The sequence below is a fragment of the Grammomys surdaster genome, unplaced genomic scaffold (genome assembly GCF_004785775.1).
Source record: "Grammomys surdaster isolate TR1022 unplaced genomic scaffold, NIH_TR_1.0 126197, whole genome shotgun sequence".
NCBI lineage: Eukaryota > Metazoa > Chordata > Mammalia > Rodentia > Muridae > Grammomys > Grammomys surdaster.
In genome coordinates, this window is record NW_021621002.1 from 1,220,891 (window position 1) to 1,246,052 (window position 25,162).

The window sequence follows — 25,162 nt, forward strand, 5'->3', positions numbered from 1 at the left end:
AGAGGAGGGGATCAGAGAAATGCGGAGCCCTGTCTGCTGTCTAGGCAACAGGGATGGTACATGCTTTCTGTAATGGGCCAGATGGTAAATCTTTTGTACCTCACAGCCTATGTATTTCTATCACAGCTCTTCAATAGCTAAGGAGAGTTCATGAACAAATAAGTGAGGCTATAGTCCACTGGGACTTTATTTTTGGAAATTGAAGTTTAAACATGATATGATGTTCATGTCACATGCTTATTTTGAATCAGCCCTTTGTAGATATAAAAGTCATTCTTAGTGTGTTTATACAAAACTGGGCAGTGGAGTCATGCCAGCCCTTGGTATAATTGGCAAGAGGGGCCAATGAGTACAAACAAGATGAATACAATCATCCCTCTCCCATGTCCACACCACAATCCCTACCCCTGTCAACAGGTTAAAAACTCTATGAAAATTTGGAGAAAAGGCAGGACATTAATTTACATTTAGCTTGAGGAAATAATTTGAAAGACACAAATTAGGACCCCGAACCTTGCTTGGTGCCATAGTCATGTTGCAAAGTGGGAGGCAGTCTATAATTTTCCTTTAAAATTAAGTTTGGAATGAGAAGTGTAGAAAGGAATTAATTTAGAGCAATAATAAGAATGGCGGAGGGTAGTAGAGGATGTGGTTGCAGCAGCCTAATTAAGATGATTTAGAGCTTCCCAGAAGTTGTCTTCATCCTGTGTGTGGAGCACCAGGTTGCTACTGTTCCATGTACAGCCCATGAGAAGTCACCTAATGGGTTCTTTTCCAGGATTTCTAGCAAACAGGCATGAGCCACTGTCTCTCCTATGTGGACCACAAAAGTATTTTCTAGGTTAGGGCTGAAGGATATTGGTTATCCTTCAACCCCCTAGGTGATTAAAGGAGTTGCTAAGCCTTGGTGTCCACTAAGGCAACTTCTCTGTGAGCCTCATCAATCCAGCTAAGTCAGGCTATGTGCTACTTGCCTGTCATCTTCACAGACATCTGCCTCAGAGATTGCTAAACCTCTGGCTCAGAACAATGCAGCAGGCCCCATACTAGGAGTGTGAAACTTCACATGGGGACAATGGACTGTGGAAACCTTCCAGGGCTTGAGACACTCAGTCCATCTCTAATGTTCTTAAACAGGGAAAGGGACTCTAAAGGAACTCTTTTTGATTCACTGGGGTTAAGAGGATACTAATCATGTCCTCCAGCTAAATCAATCCTGAGAAGATCCTAAACACCCCTTTTTAATCCTTCTAGCCAATCTGTTTATCCCATTTCAGTATTAAGACTTAAGGCAAACCTTACAAGTTAGCTCTAAGAGGTGGATAACCAGATTGTCCCATAACTTGCTGACTCATGGTTTGGAGAATACAGTAGTGCTTAAATTTCTATTTAAAGTACTTGATTCATACATATAACTGTAAAGCAATTTTCTAAATGAGAGATTTTGACTTATACAGATTGCCAGAAGGTCATGAGCATTATTCTTTGATTACAAACACTTTTATGTCTATTTCATAACAGCCAATTTTAACACATTTCTAAAATGTTTATAAATACCTACTTCTTTGGATGCTCTTAAAAATCATCTTGTTTTCTCTCATTTCCTCATCAATGCATTATATAAATTCTTCACTTATGCTTGCTCACATTTGTAAGAGTAGTCTTTTTGATTTTTGGAAATGATATTTTGTCGACCTCATTAATTAGGATAGCGCATATAGAGTCTGCTTAGGATAGTGAGCACAGTCTTTGAACAGTACACTACAGGTTACATTGAGCATCTACGTGGCTCAGGTCCATCTGTCCTTCGACCTATTTGTGAAGTAGACATTATTGGAGCTGGAGAGATGGCTCAGCAGGTAAGAGCACTGACTGCTCTTCTAGAGGTCCTGAGTTCAATTCCCAGAAACCACATGGTGGCTCACAACCAACTGTAATAGGATCTGATGCCCTCTTCTGGTGTGTCTGAAGATAGCTACAACGTACTCATATACAATTAAATAAATAAATAAACATTTTTTTATAGTAGTAGACATTATTATCCCCATTCTGCAAATAAAAATCCAAAACATAGCTTTTAGTTAATGTAATTACCTACCTGTTAATTAGAACTTTCATGTATTCCAGGTTTTTCCTCACTTCACAGCCTAACCAAAATAAATATACAAACAAACAAATAAATAAATGTGTTTCTTAGGAAAAAAACAGCACTTACTTAACTACAAGCCTGTTTGAGTGGATACTTTAATTTCAATTTCTGACTATAGTCCAATTTCCAGAACCAATCATGTGATCACGAAGATAATGCTATCAGGATGTGCAGTCCCTCATCCTCCATGCTGCACCAGGTTTTGTCCCAACACAATTTTAAATTTCTCTACCTCCCCAGATGCACCCATTCAGTTTGTCTTGCAGTCCCTCATCCTCCATGCTGCACCAGGTTTTGTCCCAACACAATTTTAAATTTCTCTACCTCCCCAGCTGCACACATTCAGTTTGTCATGCTTATTGTTTTCAGGTGACTTGAAAGACAGTAAAAATAAGGCAGACAAGAAGGATCACTCTAACACCGGAAATGAGTCAAAGAAAACAGATGGTAAGAATGTTGTTCTCACCACGATTTCTGTAGAGTGTGCGACTACTGCAAACTTGATAGCGTTGTGCCAGGAGGGAAGCAGAGCTGTTAATTGCTCCTCACATTCTGCCCTGAATGACACCTCATTGCATTTAAAGAGCTCTATCATCTCTCTGTAGTAAGCTCCAAATTCCCACTGTATCTTTTCCTCTCTAGCAATACTTTCTCATCACAAACACCCTCTGCGTGCCTCCTTTCCCCACCTGACATTCTTTATTGAAAACTTCATACAAACTTGGTTCTAGATTTGTTGATTGTTGTTCAGTAGACTAATGCACATTGTTAATATGTGAGCTTAGAACCATTGATGGTGCAACTAGAGGATGAAATATAAAGGGGACAGGTCTCTGTAACCAGGCTAGCTCCCAAATAATTGACACAGAAACCTGGTATTTTTATTAACAGGCTGCAAGCTTAATCTGAGCAGGTTCTGAGCTATTCTAAGCCTCTAAGATATTCACTTCCCAGCCACAGGCCCCAAGTTACTTACATTCAGTCTCTCCTTGGCTTGTTCTGCTGTAGCTGTCTGTCCTTATGGAGAACTTCCTTGGTGACCTTCCTCATGCCCAACCCCATGGTGACAGCCTTCTTCTTCTTCCTCTACCTGCCTTGTAGCCCTTCTTCTCCTGAGCGCTTACCTGCCTCATGGCCAACTCGTTCTTCCTTGCTTCCTCCTTCTGACCCTTGGCTGGGATCAGAAGTTCAGTCTTTCTATCTCCTCTGCCCAATCATTGGATGTTTGGATTTGTATTAAGCAATCAGAGATAACTAGGGAGCATTCTTTACACCATATTGATACAAAGATTTTTCAATATCCATGACAATGCCCATGTCCTGACAGTAACTAGATCTCAGGGCCAAGAAATCAGCATCTGAATATAATAGGCAACATGAATAGAATATGTTTAATGTTTTCAATTTCCACATTTTTTATCTTGAATAAGTTATTACATTTGGTAAAACTAAATATGAGAATCTGTTCAGTGTTGGGTTGGGAATCAAAATATATGTTTTTAGTGTCCAGTTTTCACTATCAACAACAAGTGCTGAAGACAGTGGCAATGTAGGATCAAATAGAATGAGCCTACAGTGTCATGAATGGGTCTGCAGTGCAATGTACATCATGAATGAGCTTGTAGTGTAGTGTAGAGCTGTGTCATGAATGAATGGGCCTGCAATGTCATCAATGGGCCTTCAGTGCTAGGAATAGGCCCACAGTACAAGTCATTTCATCAATGAGCCTGCGGAGTCATGAATGGGCATGTGATGTGAGGTATCTCATGGGTACATTGTCTTTCCCACTTGGATCTACTAGATGGAGATATCTAATTATACCAACTTCACTGTTTCACTTGTAACCCAGTCTCCTTCCTGATCACCCTTTCATTCATAGACATGATATTCAGATAACGTGAGCTTCTGTGAAATAGTTTCTGTGAAGGGTGTCATAGTTTGTTTGCATTTTGTCTCCCTGATGACATCCTATTTGATGACAGGTTGTTCTTTCAAGAACAAATGCTGGGCAATCAAATTGAGGAATAAGAAGACATTTGAGTGCAACAATAAATAGGAGTGGATTTGATGAAAACACTTTGTATACTTATACAAAATTCTCAAACAATAAATAAAAGTATACTTTAAAGAAAAAGAAGTTCAAGGTCACCCTTGGGTTTAGGACTCGCCTGGCTCTGCATGAGACACATTCTCAAAAAGTAAATGGAGGTTTGAGTGGTAGCCAAGGCCATTTGTTGCTCTTGCAGAGGACCAGGACTTAATTTGCAGCACCCACATGATAGCTCACAACCATATGCAATTCCAGTTTCAGGGATAAGACACCCTCTTCTGGCATCTTTAGGTACTGCAGTCATGAGGCACACATAGATGTTGGCAAAACAACCATACACATAAAGTAATAGAAATAAAAGTAAAAGTTGGGAAGCATGTCAACTCCTTTAGCTATAGCCACAATGACAACTGTTTTAGCTTTCATATGTGAAGTTGGTTATTAAACTGCTCCTTTTAAAAGCAATCAGAAAATTCACTTCAAGCGTCTTATCCTGTAATACCTAGGGAACTCAAACCTGGAATTTCTCACCAACTTGCTCATGCAACCAGAAACCACTTGATTTCTCCTTGAATAATTGTGACTAAGAAGTGAATTATGCAGAAATAAAATGCAATTTAAAATGAGGACTTCTCAGCTATACTAACTATGAGAAAGCTTGCTCAAATGCCAGAGGCTCTTTGTCAGGTGTTATTAGACCACGTCAAGCAGTCCACCCCAGAAATACTCTGTGGAGGAACAGTGTCTCTTGTAAACACAGCACTCAGTCCTGCACTTAACAATTGACCATGCTCCTCATCCGAGTCCTACAGCATAAGTCCCAGAATCAAATCAAGCCCCTAATTTTTAATATGGAAACTTGAACTTCATAGGAATTATTCATCATCATCATCATCATCATCATCATCTTCATCATCATCCTCACCCCTGAGGATCAAACCCAGGGCCTGTCTATTCTAGCCAAGAGCTCTAACAGTGGGATACCTCCCAATCCTCATAGTTGTACTTATAACCAGCATGATGCATTACATGTGCATTATGGGTTAAATTTGATTATCTTCATAAAGCCTTCTTATTTTAACCATGCCCTTAAACCTAATTGTTCACAAGGATTTAAAGAATTAAATTGATTGGCACAATGATTAATTTGATTTGATGTCACAAAGAACTGGTTGCAGTAAAGAATGACAAGCCCTGCCCTCTGTCCCTTGTATCCTACTATAACACCAACCTATAACTGCCTCGAGAGGGACTCAGTATGCCCATGTGCTTGTAAGCTTGTAGGAAGACAAGTTGAGTGTTTTGTACCCTTAGTCACTAATTCAGATCAGCAAGACTGAGAGCATTAAGCTTGGGAGAATTGATGCTATTTTCATTCAAAATCCTCACCAGGTCTAAAGCCACTTCTTGGTAGCATGAAGTGGAAAAGAATTTGGTGATTTTCGCTTACACTTTCCTTTTGGAAAATCAATGGAGAATCAATGGAAAGGAAATAAATAGACCAGTACCTAGGTCACCTTAAAATAGGGAAATGAGATTAGAACTACTTCTATTTTATGGATCTTATTGTATTTGAGAACTGGGGGGAGTGGGAGTTGATTGAACTTCTCAGTGATTTTCCTTGCATCCTCATTCCTGAGAACCCCTAGTGGCTGTAAAATGGACTATCCTGGTATCAGTCTCTACCTTTGGGTTGCATCTCCTATGAAGACTGAACCTGGGCCATCTTGTGTGTCTCACATCCTGATAACAAGTCTCCCCAGCAGCAGCCTTCTGCTCTCCTTTTTCAGACAGATGTGTGGCTATCTTCTTTTGTCTTTTTTGGTTGTTTTCCTCGTCCTTGGTCTTGATGAAACTTTGCTATCTTTAAGGCAGATGTTCTCAGATGATTTGATTCTCATGAGTTTTTCTCGACCATATTGTAACTAGCATAAATGTGTCTTCCGATGAAATGATGTGGAAAGTAGGCCAAAATGACAAAAGTTTGGGAACTCTTGCTGTTGTCTGACCTTTTCTGCCACAACCAAGGTGGTGCTGCAGCTGCAGGGACCTGGAGTTCCTTCTAATTACTTTAAAATTAGCAAATTAGTACTCACTAGCTTGAGTGCTCAGCTGATTTTCACTATCTGACTATCGTATGTTACACAAAGATAAACATATTCTGAGGTTATTTTCCACAAACAGCTAAGTCCATCTTTTGTTTATTTTTTTTAAACAGGAAGGAAGTATGCTTTCTTTTTCAGATGATAACACTATTTCTTATATTAAGAAAATATCTTGCTGTAGCTTTATATTTATGGAGAGAAAAAGTAGACTTATTTCTTTAATAAATGAATTGCTCTTGGTGTGAGAATCCAGCATCCTTATGGGTTGAGGGACCAAACATCTGGAGTGCTCTGGGTGCCAATTAAGATAAGTCGTCATGACAACACATGTTATGATTAAAATCCTAGTCCCTTAGCCATTTATCTATGGAAGCCCCTTTGACCTAATTAGACATACTGACAGTAAATGGAAGCTGTGCCCCAGCATGAGATATTTGTTTTTGAAAGCATTTTACAGTCTTGTTTTCTCAAGAACTTTAGCCAGTGCGTAAGCACACTCCAATGTCATTGAATGGAAAGAACTGCAATATTATTTGAGGTGCTTGCCATGCATCAGGACAATACTCCACTAACGAGACTCTCCTAGGAAGTGTTGCCTAAATAGTTTTGTTTGTATACCTCATAGTTGCTTCTTGATTTATTTTGGAATCTATTCTGTACGTTGACCAAATATTAAGAGTTGCTGTGGACTCAAGTATGCGCAGATCTGCTTTTGGGAAACCTATGGGCCAAGGAATGTGTCTGTGGGTGAGAAGTGGGTAGGTGGAGACTTGCAAAACCTCTTAGCTTATTTTAGCGATAGAATTCCCTCTTAGGATCAGGAAGCATGCGGCCAGCAATTATTCATGACTCTAGCACTGATGAGTCACGATGAATCAGACCCATCAGCTCTTTTTGAACTAACATGCACCACAAATCAATGCAATGTGAATATCATTTTAGGTTGAATCAGTGATGGATTATAAAACAGAAGGTTTGGAAGTTTATAACCACACTGTATATATGTGCTGTATAATTGAAGATTTAAAATAAATTGTGTTATAGGAAGGAAACTATCCAGTACCTGTGCATGTTTTTGTCCCAGCTACTTAGAACTTGGTCTCTTATCAAATAACTGTGCAGTGAAAATATCAAACAAAAGCCTATTGCATGTTTTTTGTTAAAGACAAAATTATTCTTTTCAAACAACTTTACCTTGTAATTACTGATATATAAACTTTTATTGTTTCATTTGATATTCTTGGCATTTCATTACACTCTTGATATATCATTATATTTGTTCAGGAACCTGGCTTGATAGAAAAAATAAAAAATAATATACTTTTTATATTTTTAATTAAAATATAATCATATCACCCCCTTTCCTTTTCTCCCTGCAGCCCCTCTCATATCACCTTCCTTTGACTCCTACCATATCCCACCCTTCTCTCAAATTGATAATCTCCTTTTCTTTTATTATTATTGTTACATATATATTATATATGTGTCATATATGTATCAATATGTAAGTGCAACCTGTTGCTTCATATTTGTCAGTCATATGTGTATGGTTTCAGGTGACAACTTTGTATTGGATCACCATTCAGAGAGCTCACCTATGGCGGAGGCCAGTTCTCCATCTCTCAGTATTCATTAGTTGTGTTGAGTTCTTTGTCTAGGAGTAGGGCCCCATGAGATTCTCCCCTTTCTGCGCTAGCATGCCTATGGGTATTATCATCATTCAGGTTTGTTCATCTATTTATTTCTAACACAGGCAATCACACTGCAGACTTTCTGAAATTCTGATCTTTACAAACGCTTTTTTATTTCCATGATGTTCTCTGAGCCATAGATGCAGGAACTGTGCTGCAAATGTATCCACTGGGGCTAGGGACCCCACAAACTATTGATCTTTGTATGCATACAGTTGTAGTTTTCTGTAGATAATCATCGTGTTCTGTAAAGAGAAGCTTATTTGAGGAGAGAAAATCGCTATACTTATCTGTGGGTATAAAAATAGGATTTAGAATGCAGTCAAGGAATTATGGTGGTGTAGCAAGTGGCAACAGTACATTTTTTTCTAAGATCCATGATCTAACTAGCCCCAGGTAACTGCCAAGGTTTCTGTGAACAGGCATGATTTTCCTCATGCTAAGTAGACCTGAAGTCCACTTGAATAGCTGTCAGTTACCACCAACATGTAAGTGCCACTACTGTGTTACAAGTTGGGTAGGACTGTTTGATTGCTTCCCTTCCTTGGCAACTTTCTAGTAATTTCTGGTACTATGGAAGCTAGACTATAGGAAGTAGGCTTTCAGGTTGGATCTAACTTGAATAATTCAAGTCCTGAGTCCTAAGTATGTGGTGTCTTTAGCAATAGGGACTTATATTAAAGTTCTGAGAAACATCCAGGGAAAAAAACAGTAACCTGTATGGTTTTGGGAGTTACCGAGACTATCCTTACCAGCCACATGAGAGGAAGTTCTTGTGGCTGATATTGGGGTTATGTTTAGGCTACGATTCTCTTGGGAGCACTGTCAGCCCAAGTGGCATAACTGTGTATGTGCGTGTGCATGTGCATGTGTGTGTGTGAACATAAAATGATTTCTTGAGGTGTTATCAAACAACCTTGGTTCCAATTTGTTCCTCCTTCTGCTTCTACATTGACCTCCCTACTAGCTATTCCTCCTCACTTTTTCATTTCTCCTTTAATATCACCTGTATCCTGCTATTCCCCTCTGAAGTATGACTAGTTTTATACACTCATGTTTTGAGTCTTCTATTTTGTCCTATTGGGCAACATGTCTATTTTTGTGCCAGTTCTATATTGCTTTTATTACTATAGGTTTATAGCATGCCTTGAAGTTTATCCCAAGATATTTTATTGTCTTGATGCTAGCTGAAATAGTTGATTGTTTCTAGAAGTTGCCTGGTAAAATTTCTTGAATCCGTTATATTTAATATCATGTCATCTGCAAATAAGTATAGTTTAACATCTTTTCTTATCTGTATCCTTCAGCTTACTTCTTTTGCCATATTGCTCTGGCTCATGTTTCTAGCACTGTTTTGAAAAAAAAGTGGGAAGAGTGGACATCCATGTCTCATTCATAATTTTAATGTGATTGCTTCAAGCTTTTCTCTATTTAGGATGATTTTTGTCTGTGGGTTTGTCATATACTACCTCTATTATGTTAAGTTATGTTTCTTCCAGGCCTACTTTCTCTAATGCTTTTTATCAGGACAGCACATTGGATTTTGTCAAAGACTTTTTCAGCATCTATTGAGATGATCATATGACTTTTTAAATCTTTAAGCCCACCTATATATTTATGGTTATGTTTTATATATTTTGTATTGTTATATAAATACTATATACTGCTATATACTTATGTATCCATTGTTATATTTATTGTCTTACATGTGTGGAACCATCCCTGCATTTCTGGGGTGAAGCTAGCTTGATCATGGTGGATGATCTTCCTGATATGTGCCTGCATTCAGTTTGCTAGTATTTTACTGGGGATCTTGCATCTCCGTTCATCAGACGTATTAGTCTATAGAGCATTTTGTTTGTTTGCTATGTCTTTACTTAGTAGTACAGTATGACTTCATAGGATGAATTTTGGAGTGTTCCTTCTGTTTCCAGGTTTTTTTTTTTAATGATTTAAGAAGTACTAATTGTAGTTCTTTGAAAGTCTGGTAGAACTCTGCTGTGAATTCATCTACATATGGCTTTTTAGCTAGAAGGCTTCTATTACTTTCCAGTGTCACCTTTGCTACAGAACTGCTTAGGTTGTTGATGTCTACTTGGTTCAACTTTGGTAGCTTAGAGAAATCAAAAAATTCAGAAATTTCTTTTAAATTTCCTAACTTATTGAAGTACAGGATTTTAAGATGTCCTTTTATAATATCCTTTCTTTGGTGTCCATTGTAGTGTTTCCCTGTTCAGTTTTGATTTAGTTAATTTGGGTGCTCTCTTTCTTTTGGTTAGTTGGGCAAAGAGTTTGTTCATCTTATCTTCTCAAAGAACCATTTCTTACATTCTGTGATTCTTTGTATTATGTATCTTGTTTCTGTTTCATTAACTTTCACTTTGATTTTTATTATTTCTTGCCATTTATTGGCTTTTATTTTCTTGCTATTTGTTTTGTTTTTGTTTGTTTTTGTTTTGTTTTTTATTCTTATGATAGATCATTAATTCCTTTATTTGTACTCTCTCTGATTTTTAATGTAGGTATTTAGGGCTATTCATTTTGCTCTTAGGGACAATATTAATCTGTCCCTGAGGTTTTGTGTTTTCATTTTTATTTAGCTATAAGAATATTTTAATTTCTTCTTTGACCTACTCATTACTCAGCAATGTACTGTTTACTCTCCATGAGTTTATACATTTACAAGAGTTTTGTTTACTATTGATTTTAAGTTTTATTGTATGATAGTTGGCTAGAATATATGGAAGCATTCCAACTTTTCTGTATCCATTAAAGTTTGTTTTGCATCCCAGAACTGGTCTGTTTTAGAAAAGCATCCGTGTACTGCTGAATAGAATGCATATTCTTTCGTTGTAGTGAGAATTTTGGTTTCTTTAAAAACAGAAAAATATTATAAGAATGTTTTCATTTTTAAGCACAGGTGTTGGACACAACAATGTTTCATATATTTTACAGCAGCTGACTATCTTTTGCCTCATGCTCTAGCAAGGGCATGATTTTGCCAGTGGCACAATGTTTCTATGATTATTGACATTTAGAATTTTAGGAACTCTTCAGTGGATATATAAATGCTAGGAACCATAGAGGTCACTGCTGGGTTGTGGGTGGTTGTTAGTTGGTGGTTGGTGGTTGGTTGTTGGATGTTGTTGCTTGCAGTTTGTTCAGTAATGTGTGCAAAGAAGAAAAAGTTAGGTATTCTGACACCAAATATCAAACTTGTCCCAAGGAATTTGATGCCCTAAACAAAAGGAAGTCATCTAATGATAACAGTACCCCCTTCTATCCTTTTTTCTCTCCTATCTAATATTAGGGGGTTGAAAGGGTAGAAGAAAAAAGAACCCCCAAAGTAGCCAAAAGTCAGCCTATATTTAGTGTTTGGATAGAATATTTTTTAGATATCTTTTAGGTCTATTTGGTGTAAGTGGTCATATAATTCTCAGGTTTCTCTGGTTATTTTTGTCCAGAAAACCTGTCTATTGGAAAAATGGAGTGTTGAAGTCAACTGATATTATTGAGTTTGTATTACCTTTGTTTCCATTAGTATGCTTTTCATTTATTAAGTGTGCCAGAGTTGGATGCATATGTTTAATACTGTAATTTTTCTTTTTTAATTGGTCCTTTCACTAAAATGAAGTGCCCTTCTTTGTCTCTTCTGATTAATTTTATTTCGAAGTCTATTCTGTCAGTTGTTAGGATGGCGATGCTTGCTTGCTTCCTGATCCTCTTTGTTTGAGATACTTTATTTTATCCCTTCACATTGTTTGTGCCTAACTTTAAATCTGATAGACTTTTATAAAGAACAGAAAGATGAATTTTATTTCTTAATTCATTCAGATACTCTTGATTAGAGAGTTGAAGTTGTTAATATTAAAGCGTTATTCAGGGTGCATGTCAATGTTAGGGTTTCTTTTACTCTTTGAATCTGTCATGCTTTACTTTTCCTTAATTATAGTTTTTATTGTTTGGTTTTGTTGTCAAAACTCTTTGGCTATGCTCATTCATCTCCTCAGTTCATAGCATTACTTCCAGTATTCTATTTAGCATTTTCTTTAGATGTTGGATATTAGTTCTTTTAGGCTGTGGAAAGTTTTTTTATTTCTTCTTCAACTGTGATGATAGTTTTTCTAGGTATAGAAGTTTCCATTGGCAGTCAAAGTGTTTTAGAATACACAGTGCATTGCTCCAGGCTCTTCTGGCTTTCAGACTTTTCTACTTAGAAATCAACCATGATTATGATAGGTTTTCCTTAGATGTAACCTGTGTTTTGTCTTGTGCAGCATCCAAAAATTTTTCTTCGTTGTTTGTATTTAGTGTTTTAACTATGATATTAAATTAAACCTTGGAAAATTTCTAGCTGGGCTTGTCAAGCTGGGGTTCCGTGTGTTTCCTGTATCTGTATTGGTATGTATTTCTTTAATTTGGGAAAGTTTTATTCTGTGATCTTGTTAAATATCTGCTCTATGGGATGGTCTTGGGATTCTTCCCCCTTACATATGCATAAAATTTGAAGATTTGGTCTTAGTGTCCCACGTTTTCAAATATATATTCTATGTATTTTTTACTTATTTGGTATAGATCTTTTGCTGCATCTCTAAGTCCTGATATTCTGTCTTCTGCTTAATTCATTATACTTGTAAGACTATTCTCTTGATATTGAGTTTTCAATTCTTTCTTCATTTCAGTTTAAGTTTTCTTCAATATTTCTATCTCTTTATTGAATTTTGTTTTCAAATCTTTAACTGTCTTCATTATTTCATTCAGTTGTATATATTTTCTTGGACTTTACTCAGGTACTTATTGCTATCTTCTCGCAGTTCAATAAGATATATAAGCATGTCTTTTGAAAATTACTTTAATTCTTTAATAATATTTATGATTGTCTTTTTAAAATCTGTGTCCTGGGGCTCACCTAGGTAGTTCTCATTAAAGAATACTGCATGATTCTACTGTGGTTGATGTGAGCCATGCTGTGTTGGCTGTTATTGTTGTTTTTATGATTTAACCTGGGCATGTGGACTTCTTTCTTTGGTTGTATGTCTGGTATGAGATTCTGTCCTGTCTTATATTGGGGCAGTACAGAGGTTATGTGGTAAAGCTGGGGGATGAGCTGCTTAATTGGACAAGGCAAATATGGCACCAGGACTGGAGTGTGGCATATGCATGTAGAGATGAAGATGAGAGAGGAAAAGAGTGTCTCAACAGCCAAAGATGGCTTCAAAACAAAGCAGGTTTGAAGGTCACAGGAACTAGGCCTGTGAGTACGAAGTTGGAAACAAATGGATTGAAGGATGGGTAATGGAAGAAATGACTTACCAGGTAAAGATGGCCTGTGAGCTGAGTGAGTTCCTAAGCTGTGAATCTGCATCTAAGCTTCTGTAGTGGAAGATGATGTTTTTGATGAAAAAAAAAATTTTTTATTTCTAAACTAGTATTGGTATCCAGAATATATTAAAAAATATAAAAGAAAATGATAATAACAAAATATGTATTTGTTTGTTTCTCCACTAGAAAAAAATTATCTTTTGTCAAGTTCTGCGCAAACATTAGAGAAACAAAAGTAACTGTATTTTCCTAGAGAAACTCTATTGATTTTTATTAAATTCTTAAAACAAACAAAAAAACTCAGCTTCTTTTGAAGTAATATATACTGACCCAAGGCTGTCTACATTTTGAATGCCATGTCTTAGCTACATACGCATGATCTCAAGAACTGTGTCAAGTGTCCATGCTCAATATTTATCTTCGAGCTCTCATTGGAAGGAGTCCCTAATTTCTAAGTGAGAGTATATGTGATTCTAAATACTGGATGGCTACGATTTGTGATCCTTTTACTCTGCACTTTGGCATGAACCATCATGAAGGCATTAGAGTTCATTCCTTTTCCTCATCCATGTTGAAGCATCCATTGATTTCCTAAACTAATAAATCCAGGGAAAGCATGGAGAGCTGTCAGGCTGTTTCACATCAGGATTCTGTGTCTCACAAACTTTTCAGAAAACCTTTCTTAATCTTCATGGTCCTCGTTCCTTCTGGGCTTCACAAATCTAAAGACTGAGTAAAAAGAATACTGTCTTGTGTGGAGATTGTGTGTTACACACTCCATTGTGAATGCAGGTCCCTGCAAGACTTAGTGACCCGGCAGGGGTAGTTAGGGCCCCATAGTGGGAAATGTAGCACTTTACCTAAAAGAGAGTGAAAGCAGAAAGACACATTTGCTCCTATCAGACAGAATATAGACAGGTAACATTCCAGATATACAAAGGAAGCACATGCTACGCAAAGGAAGAGGGAAACAGCAAAGGAACAGGAAAGCTTAATGACATCACCATTTACAGTGGTGTGAAGGCACCATGGATGAGAAAGAGAGGCAGGATGCGTGGTGCCTTCACATGAGTAAGAACTACAGAAGCTTATTGTGTTTGGGGTCAAATGAGGCACTCTGTGGAACATAGATAGCCCTGCTGATCTCTGAAGAGGAGACACAAGGTCAGCCTTTTAGAAGTTATAGTCCCACGTCCATTTAGCCTTGTTTATCTTTTTCTACCATCTGCTGATTCAGCTACCCATTTGTCTGACAATCTCTGCTAGAATATGTGGGCAGAGCATTTTGTTTAAACAGTGCTATGACATTGATAGTATATGCAGTTGAATTAATTTAGACTAATTCTTCTACTATCTTAGCTTTTATTGATGGTACAAGAGAAAGTGTACACATTGAAAATAACCCTTTAAATCAGCTGCCATGGCCTGAGACTAGAACAGTGAACTCTCCACCTAGATAGAGTCTAAGAAATATCTCTAAAATAATGGTTTTCTTAGTATTTCTTAGTATTCTTATTAATAAAATATAAAACAAATGTTTATTCATGTCTTAGAAGAATATATTTGACAATTAAAATTGGGCATAGGTCTTTTTTTTTTTACTGTTTATTCTCTCCATTTTTTTTTAATATTTAACATTTTGCAGATCTTTATATTGCTTTGAGTTTCCATTGATTCCTTATGGAGACAGCCACAGTATTTTTCCCTTTGAAAATATGGACTTGGCCACTGAACTGTCCTCAGCCAACCCAGCTTACTTCTTTGAGTCTCTGAAGTTGAATCAGACTTAGGAAACAAACAAACCCAAGAAAATGCAAAAAAGAACCATATATATCTTTGCAGTAAGTTATGTTTACAGTATTTTGTTTAGGCAAGGGTCATATTCTTAGAATATCTGCCTGACTGAGGGTCAGCTGACAACTTGAGAATAAACAATAGGAATGATAAATACATTTTTAAAACTATAGTACATTCACCTGAACCTTGACTATTTTTTTAAAAAACAGGACTTTTAGCCCAAATGGCTGTAAGAGCTGAGCTCAGCATCTCTTGCCAACAGGATGCAGAGGAAGGGTGATCTAGGCAAGGCTACCCCATTTCAATCCATCTCCCACTTCTGTAAGAAGCTGCTGAGATATCATTATCCACCACCATGAAACAAGGACACTTATATGAATGCTTGTGGCACATGTTTGTGCTTCAGGATTCAAAGCTAACCACGCTTCCCCTTGTGAGATGTAAGGAGGCAAAGATCAAGGAGCAGGTAGGAAACACTCGCCTAAACATTTTCTTTAATCATCCCAAGATGGCCTAGTTTCCATTTTAGTTCAGAAATTATTCCTTCGAAAGGAAGTGCATTTAATGTTTTTGTTGGCCTTCAAAGAGTTGGCCATGAATTTATTACAAATGAAATTTAAAGCAAACTATTGTAACTACAGTTCAGTACAGCAACCTCTCTAACAATTTGTCTTCAGAGTCATCTTCTTCACATACTCTATGGTCTTGCTGATGTTTTCTCAATTCCCATTTAACTTGACAACAAAAATACAAATCCAAAATGCATAAACACACAAAAGAAGTGAAGTGAGGAGAGGCTCAGATGTGATTGACAAATCAGGGCAAAGATGCCTTGTGGCAGGTGTCCCCTCTCCAGAGATCAGCTGCACAGACCACCATCCATTTTAGACTTTCTTATATAGAATATAAAATCTTGCCAAATCACACCATGTTATTCATGTCATACAATAAAGAACAAGAGGTTGGACAGAAATAGATGATTTTCCCAATAGATGACTCTCAAAGAGTCAAGTTTGTCACAGAACTCCATCCTCTGAGTAGCCATAAAAGTGGACATCTTAAGTGTAAAGTGCCTTAAATAGAAATTACGCTAAGCAAACTATATGTTTGAGGCTGGGGTGATGGCCAGGGGTCTGTAACCTATTGGTCTTTTGCTGTTGATCTCATATATAATATATAAAAACTCATATATTGCTTAAATATACAAACGTTCTTTATATTCACTCCTCCATTTACCTTGGCCAAAGACTAGAAGAAGCTCAGTTGAGGTCTAGAGCATGAGGAAACACTCATTCCCCTGTTTCACACTTAGTGATTAGAAAGGTGGGAAGACCTCCTAGAGGCCTCTGAGATCCTCAAAGACCCTGATGGACCTCTTTCCATCTCTGGAACAATTTTTGACAGCAGGCCACTGATAACCCAGACTACGTTCAACATTAGAGAGCTGTCACATTACTTGTTGGCCAACCAGGCAGAGCCTGCTAAGTTTAATGATGGTGCTTTTGAGTAAATTGTCCTCAGCTTCCTGATAATCTAGTGTCTGATTTAAAACAAAACAAAACCCTTATGCCATCCATCATAAGAAAATTAAATTTTATAGGGGAGGGCCCAGTCATATCTGTGAATGTGATGAGTACCATCTATAAGGAGTCTTGTTGCGTATGACCTTAAGCTGATAGTGGCAGGGCCTGAGCATTAAGAAGGAGATCCAGTTTTCAATTCCCTTGTGCACCAAACTGTATAAGCTAGGGAAAAATTCTAATCCTCAGTGTTAGCATTTGTCATGTCTCCCCCCTTGCTGCCAGGTGCTGTCAGTGGAGAGGGACTGGCCCAAGGGATTTTTTTTTCTATTATTTCTCCCAAATGCTCCAATTGCTAATAGAGGGTAAACATAGCAAACACCAAGCCCCAAATAAAGAGGAGCAGCAGGAGGTTGGGATCAATGGCCCCTGGAAAACTGAGAATTAACTATAATTACAATAGATCAGAAAGAGCTGGTCTATCTTCCAGCTTTCTGCCTAATTTCAGCTAAGTCTTATTTAGGAATGTATCTTTAAGTTTGAAGGGGAAGCTTTCCTTGTCCTGAGATTACTTCTAAGATTGCTGTAGATGAAGCTATTACCCTTCCTGGAGTCCAGAACCCTACACTGCCATTCCTTTTGTGCCCTGCACAGCAGGGAACTTTTTAAACAGGGAAGGATGATTTGCAGGATGGCACCAGTGTCTCCTGGTCCTACAGGGGCCATTGTTGTCTTAAGTGCCTTTGAGGATACATGGGATAGAGTTCACCAGGTGATAAACATCCCAATATTGTCTATTTCCATTAACTTACTTTGGTTTCCATCTTTGTTTTCTTCTTTGGCTCTTTCTATGGATGCATTGGCATGATGATTTGGGCTGGGGAATTTCTTGTTTGGAATGTCTTTGGGAGGCTTCTGTAAATGGGGCAAATATTCTGAGAAGGTTTCTCTTTTCATGGAAACAAGATTAGAGCAATCTGATTTCTTCTGATCCCACCGAACATTGAAATACATTAGCCAGACTCCCAGCCACTGTCCTCTCCCTGACAAAATGAACTGACTTACTAAACACAGTACTTGAGCTGAATGCCTGTAGACCCAGTTTAAACAGCCCTTGTATCTGTAAATATGTGTTGGGGGGGGGGGGTCTTAAGGTTTTCTGTTGAGACTTCCCTTATGAATAGAATGAATCTTGTTTTGGAGGGTGGAGCTCTCCTATCTCCCAACTAGTTTTCTGCCACGATTAGTCTGAACTGTTCCATTGATCACTTTGCCTTTTTGCTCCCAGATTTTCTTCTCCTGAGGCCTGAGGGTAGAGGGGGAGGGAAGGCAGCATTGACACTTTTCTTTTTCTTTTTCTTTCTTTCAGATCCAGAAGAGTAGAAAAGACCTCACATAGACTGAGGCTGCCAGTGTCTCCTGCCATTTTAGCTGAGCTTCTCCATTCTCCTCCTCCCACAAAGACTCATATCTGGGGAAGGTGTACAGCTCTCAAAGCCAAGTCCCACATTTGGCCTTCTCTCATCCTCCCAGGGGCCTCTGGGGGTTGGCTTGTGGGCCTAGAATTCTGGGGGATTTCTTTCCCTGAACACACAAAACCCATGTGTGGTTCCTTGTGTTCTGTTTATTTTCGTTTTGGTTTTGCCCCATCCTCACCCCAACAGAAATCAAACATGAAAGGCTATTACACAATACATTACTAATAATTTGTCTTTCTGGACCTGGTGAAAGGCTGACATCCTGGATGCACTGAGTGAGGCCTGGAGACTGCCATTTTGTTTTTGTTAGTGCTGTTATCTTAGACTGTTGCCTTTCACACTGACTCCTGATGGTGAATATCACCAGGCTGGCCTTCATCACAACTAAAGTAAAATGTCAATCTCTGATTCTTCTTCTTCTTTTTTTATAATCAGTTGCGAACTTTCCGTTTTTTTTTTTTCAGTTCACTTTATGAGTTAAAGTTAAGAACATTTTTTTCCATTTGTGTAGTATGAAATTGTTTTTTTTAAAGAAGAGCTTATCCTATAGGATTCTGTATTTGATGCTTAATTTATTATCTGTAAACTCGTGAATATAAACTTGAATGTGTTAGCTGATAACCATACTGCCAAGTGGGTTCCCCAGTGTTTTCACTGAGTAGTACCTATCACTACAATGTCACTGAAATGTTGATCATTGCCTGGTCATTTTCTTTTGAATATCTATAAATTGGCCTCATTAATTTAAAAATGTTTTAGAAATGGAAGTGATAAGGGACCCAGAATCAGAGAGATGAGTAAGGTAATACTTTTCATTTAAGTGAGATTTTAACACAACAAGGGAGTTGACTAATAGCACAAATACAATGTAAAAAGATTTGACAGTGAAAGGGAATAAAAATAGATTGTCCGGAAGCCAAACAGAAGTGGGATCCAGTGGAATGCAAGGAAGGTATGAGTTTTCTCCCATGGTTTGATTTGGATGTATTTTTATTATGTAGTTTTAGGTCCCTTCTGAAAGTAATGCATGTCATATGGGATTAATGTCAGGAAGAAAATGAACTAGGTGATAGGTTTAGATGCATTCCACAGATTTCATTTCTACATTAAAAGCATAAAGTCGGATATTTTAAAGTATCTGTATTGCTGAAATAAGTTATTGGTGTTTCTTCAGAGGTTAAAGACAACTGTGTATGGTTCTTAGAACCTCTTGGCTCACAGACACAGGCTTCGGCAGGAAGATGGGAAGAAAGTTGTTGCCTGGACCACACAGAACCTGATGTTTCCCAATTTTTCTCTGTTGGTTGTGTATTTGGCCTCATCACAACACTGACGCTTCTTCATTGCTCTACCTGCTTTCCTAAATAAATCATGAGGTTTCAGATTTAAATGACTTTGGGAGCATAGAGGGAGGGGCAAGTGTATGATTAGAACAAGCCATTAATATCTAATCATTGTAATACAGGGCAGTTTGATGGGCCGTGATAGCAATGAGACAAGAAGAAAGAGTGAGAATGTTGGAGTACTAGAGAGGCATGGCTGTGAGGGAAGAGTGAGGATGCTTAGGAATTGGTGAGGCTGGGTGTTAGTGAAGAGTAAGGATTGGGAGAAACTGCTGAAGGAGATTCTGTGGTAAGAAGGCAGCAGCCTACTATTATGGGCTATATCTGTGCTGTGTAGGAACAGGGGTCCTATGTACACAGGATTTTGTGTAAATCTCCTCCAAAGTTTTACACATTGGCTTCTAACTCAGATGCTTATACTGCACTAAGTAAAACAAAATGTGCTCATGAGCGTCGTGTCACCCAGGGATCACTGGATTGCAAACTGTGGTCTTAAAGATAGAATGATTCTATGTGTTAATTAAATGCAATTGAGTGTATGCAGTTTATGCCTTTGGAACATGGGCCTTTTTACCTCATATCAATTCTGTATTTTTATATGTGAAGCATTTGGGTAGTTGATACAGAACGTCTACTGCTTCATTTTATAATCTAGCAAATAACACTAAACAATATTTGAATAGAAATAGGAATATAGCCATTTCTCTAGAATCAATGATGTTGTAAATGATTTAAATTAGCCATTAATCAGCTGAATAAGAATGAAAAGAGAGCTTCACACATCACACTTAGCTCAGAAAACCCAGAAGGAATAAAAACTCTGCTAACTTGGTCTCAGCTTCCAATTTCTCAAGTGTTAAAGCACATTGAATGAAAATGCAAAGCCATTTGTTTAAAAAGCACATTACTATGCTCTAAACTCACCCTAGAATTGTAACACATTAGAATAATCCCAGGTCTAATAATAAATAATTATTAGAATAATTATTAGAATAATTCATGGGAAAAAACAATATTTCCAAAGCTCTGGCATTTTTTATGTGGGTTTTGCTTTTCTTGAAACAGCTTCTTCCAAGTTTAACATTGATATCCAACCAGCATCTCCCACTACCCCAGTCACCTTGCTCTGGTTCATGTGCATAGTGCAGTCTTGCACACCAGGGTTACAATCAGAAACTGTGGACACATCAGTGGCCTCCAACTCACTAGTATTATAATAAATACATTTCATGTTTCTGGGTATAACATAATAACTGGAATCATCACTTGAGTTGTATCTTCATATCACCAAACAAGCCTATATCCAAGTTGTGTCACGATGGTCTCATCTTGGGACAGAGAAACTGATCCTTACGGAGTTCTGGTTTTTATTTCTTATTTGTAGTTGCCTTTCCTAGTCTGTGAGTCCCAATAGCTCATGGCATCAATTAAAAGATGCATTTCTAAGCCATTAAAGCACCTTTTCCCATTGGCTCTTTTATTCTTGGAACTTTTAAAAAACTATTGAAGACATCTGACAGGATTCTGTGCCCTTCTACCTTTAACCATTAAAATCATCATGCTAAGCACCAGAGCCAAAGGCAATCTAGTATTGCAGATTGATCTCATTTGTAGAGTCTCGGACATTATATTTTCCACCTCCATCCATGCCATTAGAAAGCAAAAAAATGAAAAGGAAAAAAATATTGTTATCATACAGTGTGAGGACAGGAGCTATATTGTGTTCCACGTTCTGCCATTTAGAAGTCTGAACTCTCTTCTCTCATGGATAACTTTCCCTTAGATAGACTTATACAAGAGTCAGTAGGAGGATAGATGGATAGACAAATAAGGTATTAGCTTCCTCTGGTGTATGTTAGTGTGTGAGTAGAAACTTTGATGAGAAACATTTTATAATGTTATCCCAATGAGTGTGGAGAGAAGAAATAATAAAAAAAGTAGAAAATTCTTTCTCATGATGAGACAGAGAAGATTCCAGGATTGGAAGTCTGAGTGTAGCATAATTTTCCCAATAAAAGAGATTGGGAGAGCACCTCTATTCCAAGTCAGATACTTCATTCTATTTCTGAGATGCCCACCCACACTGCAGGAATTAGAGTCTGGGTCTGTCACAGTGCCTGGCACCCAACCAACACTCAGGAAGCATGGGAGAATTGTGGAATCACACTGTCCCCTTTCAATTCAAACAACGTTCAAATTTCATTTACAATATATTCCACATCTCCTCCTTCCATACACGGCTGTGTTCATGAGACTTGCATTCTGGGTAAAGGCAGACATACTTGAATCACACCCATAGTTTATCACAAGAGAGGTGCAACAGCAGTCTATTTGGGGAAATTGTTAGAGCTACCAAGTGCATGAAAGTAGATTAAAATATTTTCTGTGGCCTTTACATTTGAGAAAGAACAACAACAAAGTCAAATCAATGAAATGAAGTTCTTCAGAGACTGAACCAAGAGGGATGATGCCACAGACCTGCATGAAACACTCATGACTCTGCTTCGAATCCAAGTTGAAACTTGGACTTTCTTGAAACAAATAGGCAATGCTATCCATGCAGCAGGAGCCGTCACTGCAGGGTCTGCTCTGCCAGTGCAGTGGGCACAAGGCCCAGCTGCAGCGAAGCTGAGTGTTATTGAATATAATGTTTCAATGACGATGTTATATTGGTTCTTATTCTTGAACAAATGGAAAATTATACTTATAATCCATCAACAGCTATCCATGATTAAAGGCCTCATTATCACTGAGAAAGAGAGCATATGAACTGTCAGTAATGAACAGCAACAATGTTCCTGAAACCAGGAGACTCATTACCCATGTCCAAGCAGAAACACTGGTATGCACAGAGGTGGCCCTGGAGTCAGGATGTAACCAGGGCCATCTACTGATTTTACTGGAGTGTTTACCAACTGCGAGTGAGGTTAGAAAAATGGGAGGTTCTCATTGGATATTTGTATGGGGAATGTGCTTCCCAGGAGATCTCCTGTGATGAGCAAAACCATCTTCATGTAAGAACTTGTTTTCTCAGGAAACAATGTGAGGGGCAGTGGGACACCTGGTCTGAGAGTTCACGGTCAGACTCTAAAGGTTAAGTCCTGATTATCTTCTTATGTCAACCCAGCTTCCCATTTTCACTAAAAATATTGGCACAAATATTTCAGATGAATTATCATTAATTTTGGCTTTTCTTCAAGTAGAAGTGGGTTAACACCAACAGAGGCAGGTTTCCCTGGATACACATGTTCCCAAAGTAAGCGGCCATTGCAGAGTCAGAAACAGTAGAATAGTGGGACCTTTCATCTCAGTGTGAACATGCTTGCCTAGTTTCTCTCCTGAGGATTCCTCTACCTTCTAGGTGATTGTTGACTGTAACAGTCCACAGTCAGTGTCCCTACTGGGCATCAGCCATTGCCTCTGAGGCTCCTGCATGTACTCACTCTTCATGGGAGCTGACATCTACACTTGCAAAAGCACTCACAGGCAAGCTCACTAGAGCTCTGTGACTGGAGTGGCTTTTAACCAAGTGCTTGGGAGGCAAGTGCTTAGATCTGCCCTTCTTATGTGCTGTATACTAGGGAAGGGGCCTTTGTATACTGCTACCCTTGTCTTCAAATAGGTATATGTGTGATATGTGTGATGATATAAAAAATATCACACATTAAAAAGTACATAGCTTTATGGTGACAATCTACAGCCATACATATCATCCAGTGATGGATTCTAGAAACAGACTGTAGAGAATTCCTTTTTTGTTTCTTCTTGTTTTGATGCTATTTTATACGATTTTATATGCTGTAAGATTTTAAAATATTTTTGCTATTTTCATTTGTAGATCTCGGCTCGGGTCGTCTTATCTCTTGTGTTCCCCCGTACAGTGATACCCCGCTTCACCTTTGAAGTATGCTCTCCCTGCCTCATGCTCTCCCTGCCTCATGCTCTCCCTGACTCATGCCCTGCCCTTTGTGGTTTCTTTCACGTCTCACATTTTCTGTCATTTCCCAAGTCTTCAGTGGTTTCTGCCCAGATAAGCCATGCTATTTGCAATGTCATTTGAGCACAGAGAAACACAAAATAACGGGGGTTGAGGGGGCCATTTTCTAGTGTAACCCAAATGAGGATGTGTTAGGTGTCTAAAGCAAAGTGGAGCTACATGGGGAAGAAGGGGTAGATTGGTGAAGAGAGGCAAGGACAAGGAAATTGGAATGGGGGAAAATTATTCAAAGCAAGGTGAATCACTTCTAGGTTAATACAATATGTTGTCTTCCTTGATTGTAGAACTCTTCTTTGTTTTTTCTGTTACAAGGTTTTTCTCCTCTGGATATTATGTTCTCACCATGAGTATATAGACTCACTCATTCCTTGTAGGGAGCTGCCCTGGCCCTGGCTGTATGGAACTGGAAGGTGGAAACCCTTCTTAGGCTTTAGATTTTACTGCTGTTGAGATCCAGACAGCTAGGTTTGTGGCAAATGTCTGAAATGGTATCAAGAACATTTAGCAGAGTTGTGAAGAATGAAGGTTGCCAGCCTGCCAGACTTTCCCAGATTATGCCATGTACCTAGCTGGTTGTGGTGGGGATTAAGAAATGTATGGTTGTGCATAGCAGATGCCTTTCCAAAAGGGAAGATGGGAAATGGTTTGTCTTTACTTTGTGGCACAATATCATGTACTTCCCTGATGTGAATGAGTCCCAGGCAGACATGATGCAGGTTTCAGCTTCCATTTATCCATCACAGAGCAAGGGAATGGCCATCCATTCTAAGGAAAAGTGTTCTGTCCCCTATGGTGCTGTCGCTTTGTGCTAAAAGTTGTCCACACACTGTAACATCACACCTCCAAATGCAAAATCGAAGCACGAGATTCATGTAAAAGAGAGAGTGCCAAACTGCTGTTAAAAAATTAAAAAATATGTTTATTGTACATCTTTATTGCACAAAGGAGCCTGATAATCCTTCATGTATAATTCCCCCTAGCATCTAGTAATAAATAATTGTATGTTCCTCTAATTGCCAAATAAAAACATTAGTTAACCTCTTCAGTGGAATTTGAAACAAAGAAATGGCTGTGTTTTTCTTGTAGTTGTTGTCCACACTCTATGCCAAATCTGGGGCTGCCAGAACCCACTCTACCCTCCTTCCTCGCATTCTCCGGAATCCTGGGTAATGCTCAAGTAACAACTACTTTTACCGCACAGTAGGGGTTATTCACAGAGCATGGCTGCCATGTTTGTGTAGTCTTCATGAGGGTGAAGCTTGTGGTAAATGTGTTATCAGAAGCTAAGGCTGCCATCCTAGAGTTGGTTGACTTACAAGTTATCTTTCTCTTAGTACAATGGTATCATAATCCTGAATGCCAACTTGAAGTTTCTAAACTCTTTTCTTCCCCTGTTCATGGAAATGTTTTCCAGCCCTTTCAAATAGAGTAGCATTAATGTGTTCATTATCCTTGTCTATGAGGACAGAAGCCATTTGCTGTCATAAGATCTGTACCCAGCTGCTAACTTCATAGCAGTCACTAAGAGACGCCCCTTGTGGTGATGGAGTGTACCACAAGATTACTACTCAGTGTGGCTCTGCCTACTATTCTTACACAGTAACTCGGCTGGATTACTCCTCGCCTTGCCACCTTATACATTATAGCCTTTAGCTGTGCACTTCTTCCCTGTGGGATCTGGTTGTTTTATAATCAAAGTGCTGTCGTCAG

The 25,162-nt window shown here is 38.3% G+C and overlaps 1 protein-coding gene across 2 annotated transcripts in view; it reads left to right on the plus strand.

Annotated features, from left to right (window-relative positions):
- The window catches only part of Pde1c (phosphodiesterase 1C), a 429,900-nt gene that overhangs the window by 379,873 nt on the left and 24,865 nt on the right, over positions 1 to 25,162 (plus strand). For both annotated transcript variants that reach the window (XM_028758345.1, XM_028758346.1), the window contains one exon: positions 2,519 to 2,596. In XM_028758345.1, coding sequence (XP_028614178.1) covers positions 2,519 to 2,596 — 78 coding nt within the window. The remainder of the gene's footprint in view (positions 1 to 2,518; positions 2,597 to 25,162) is intronic.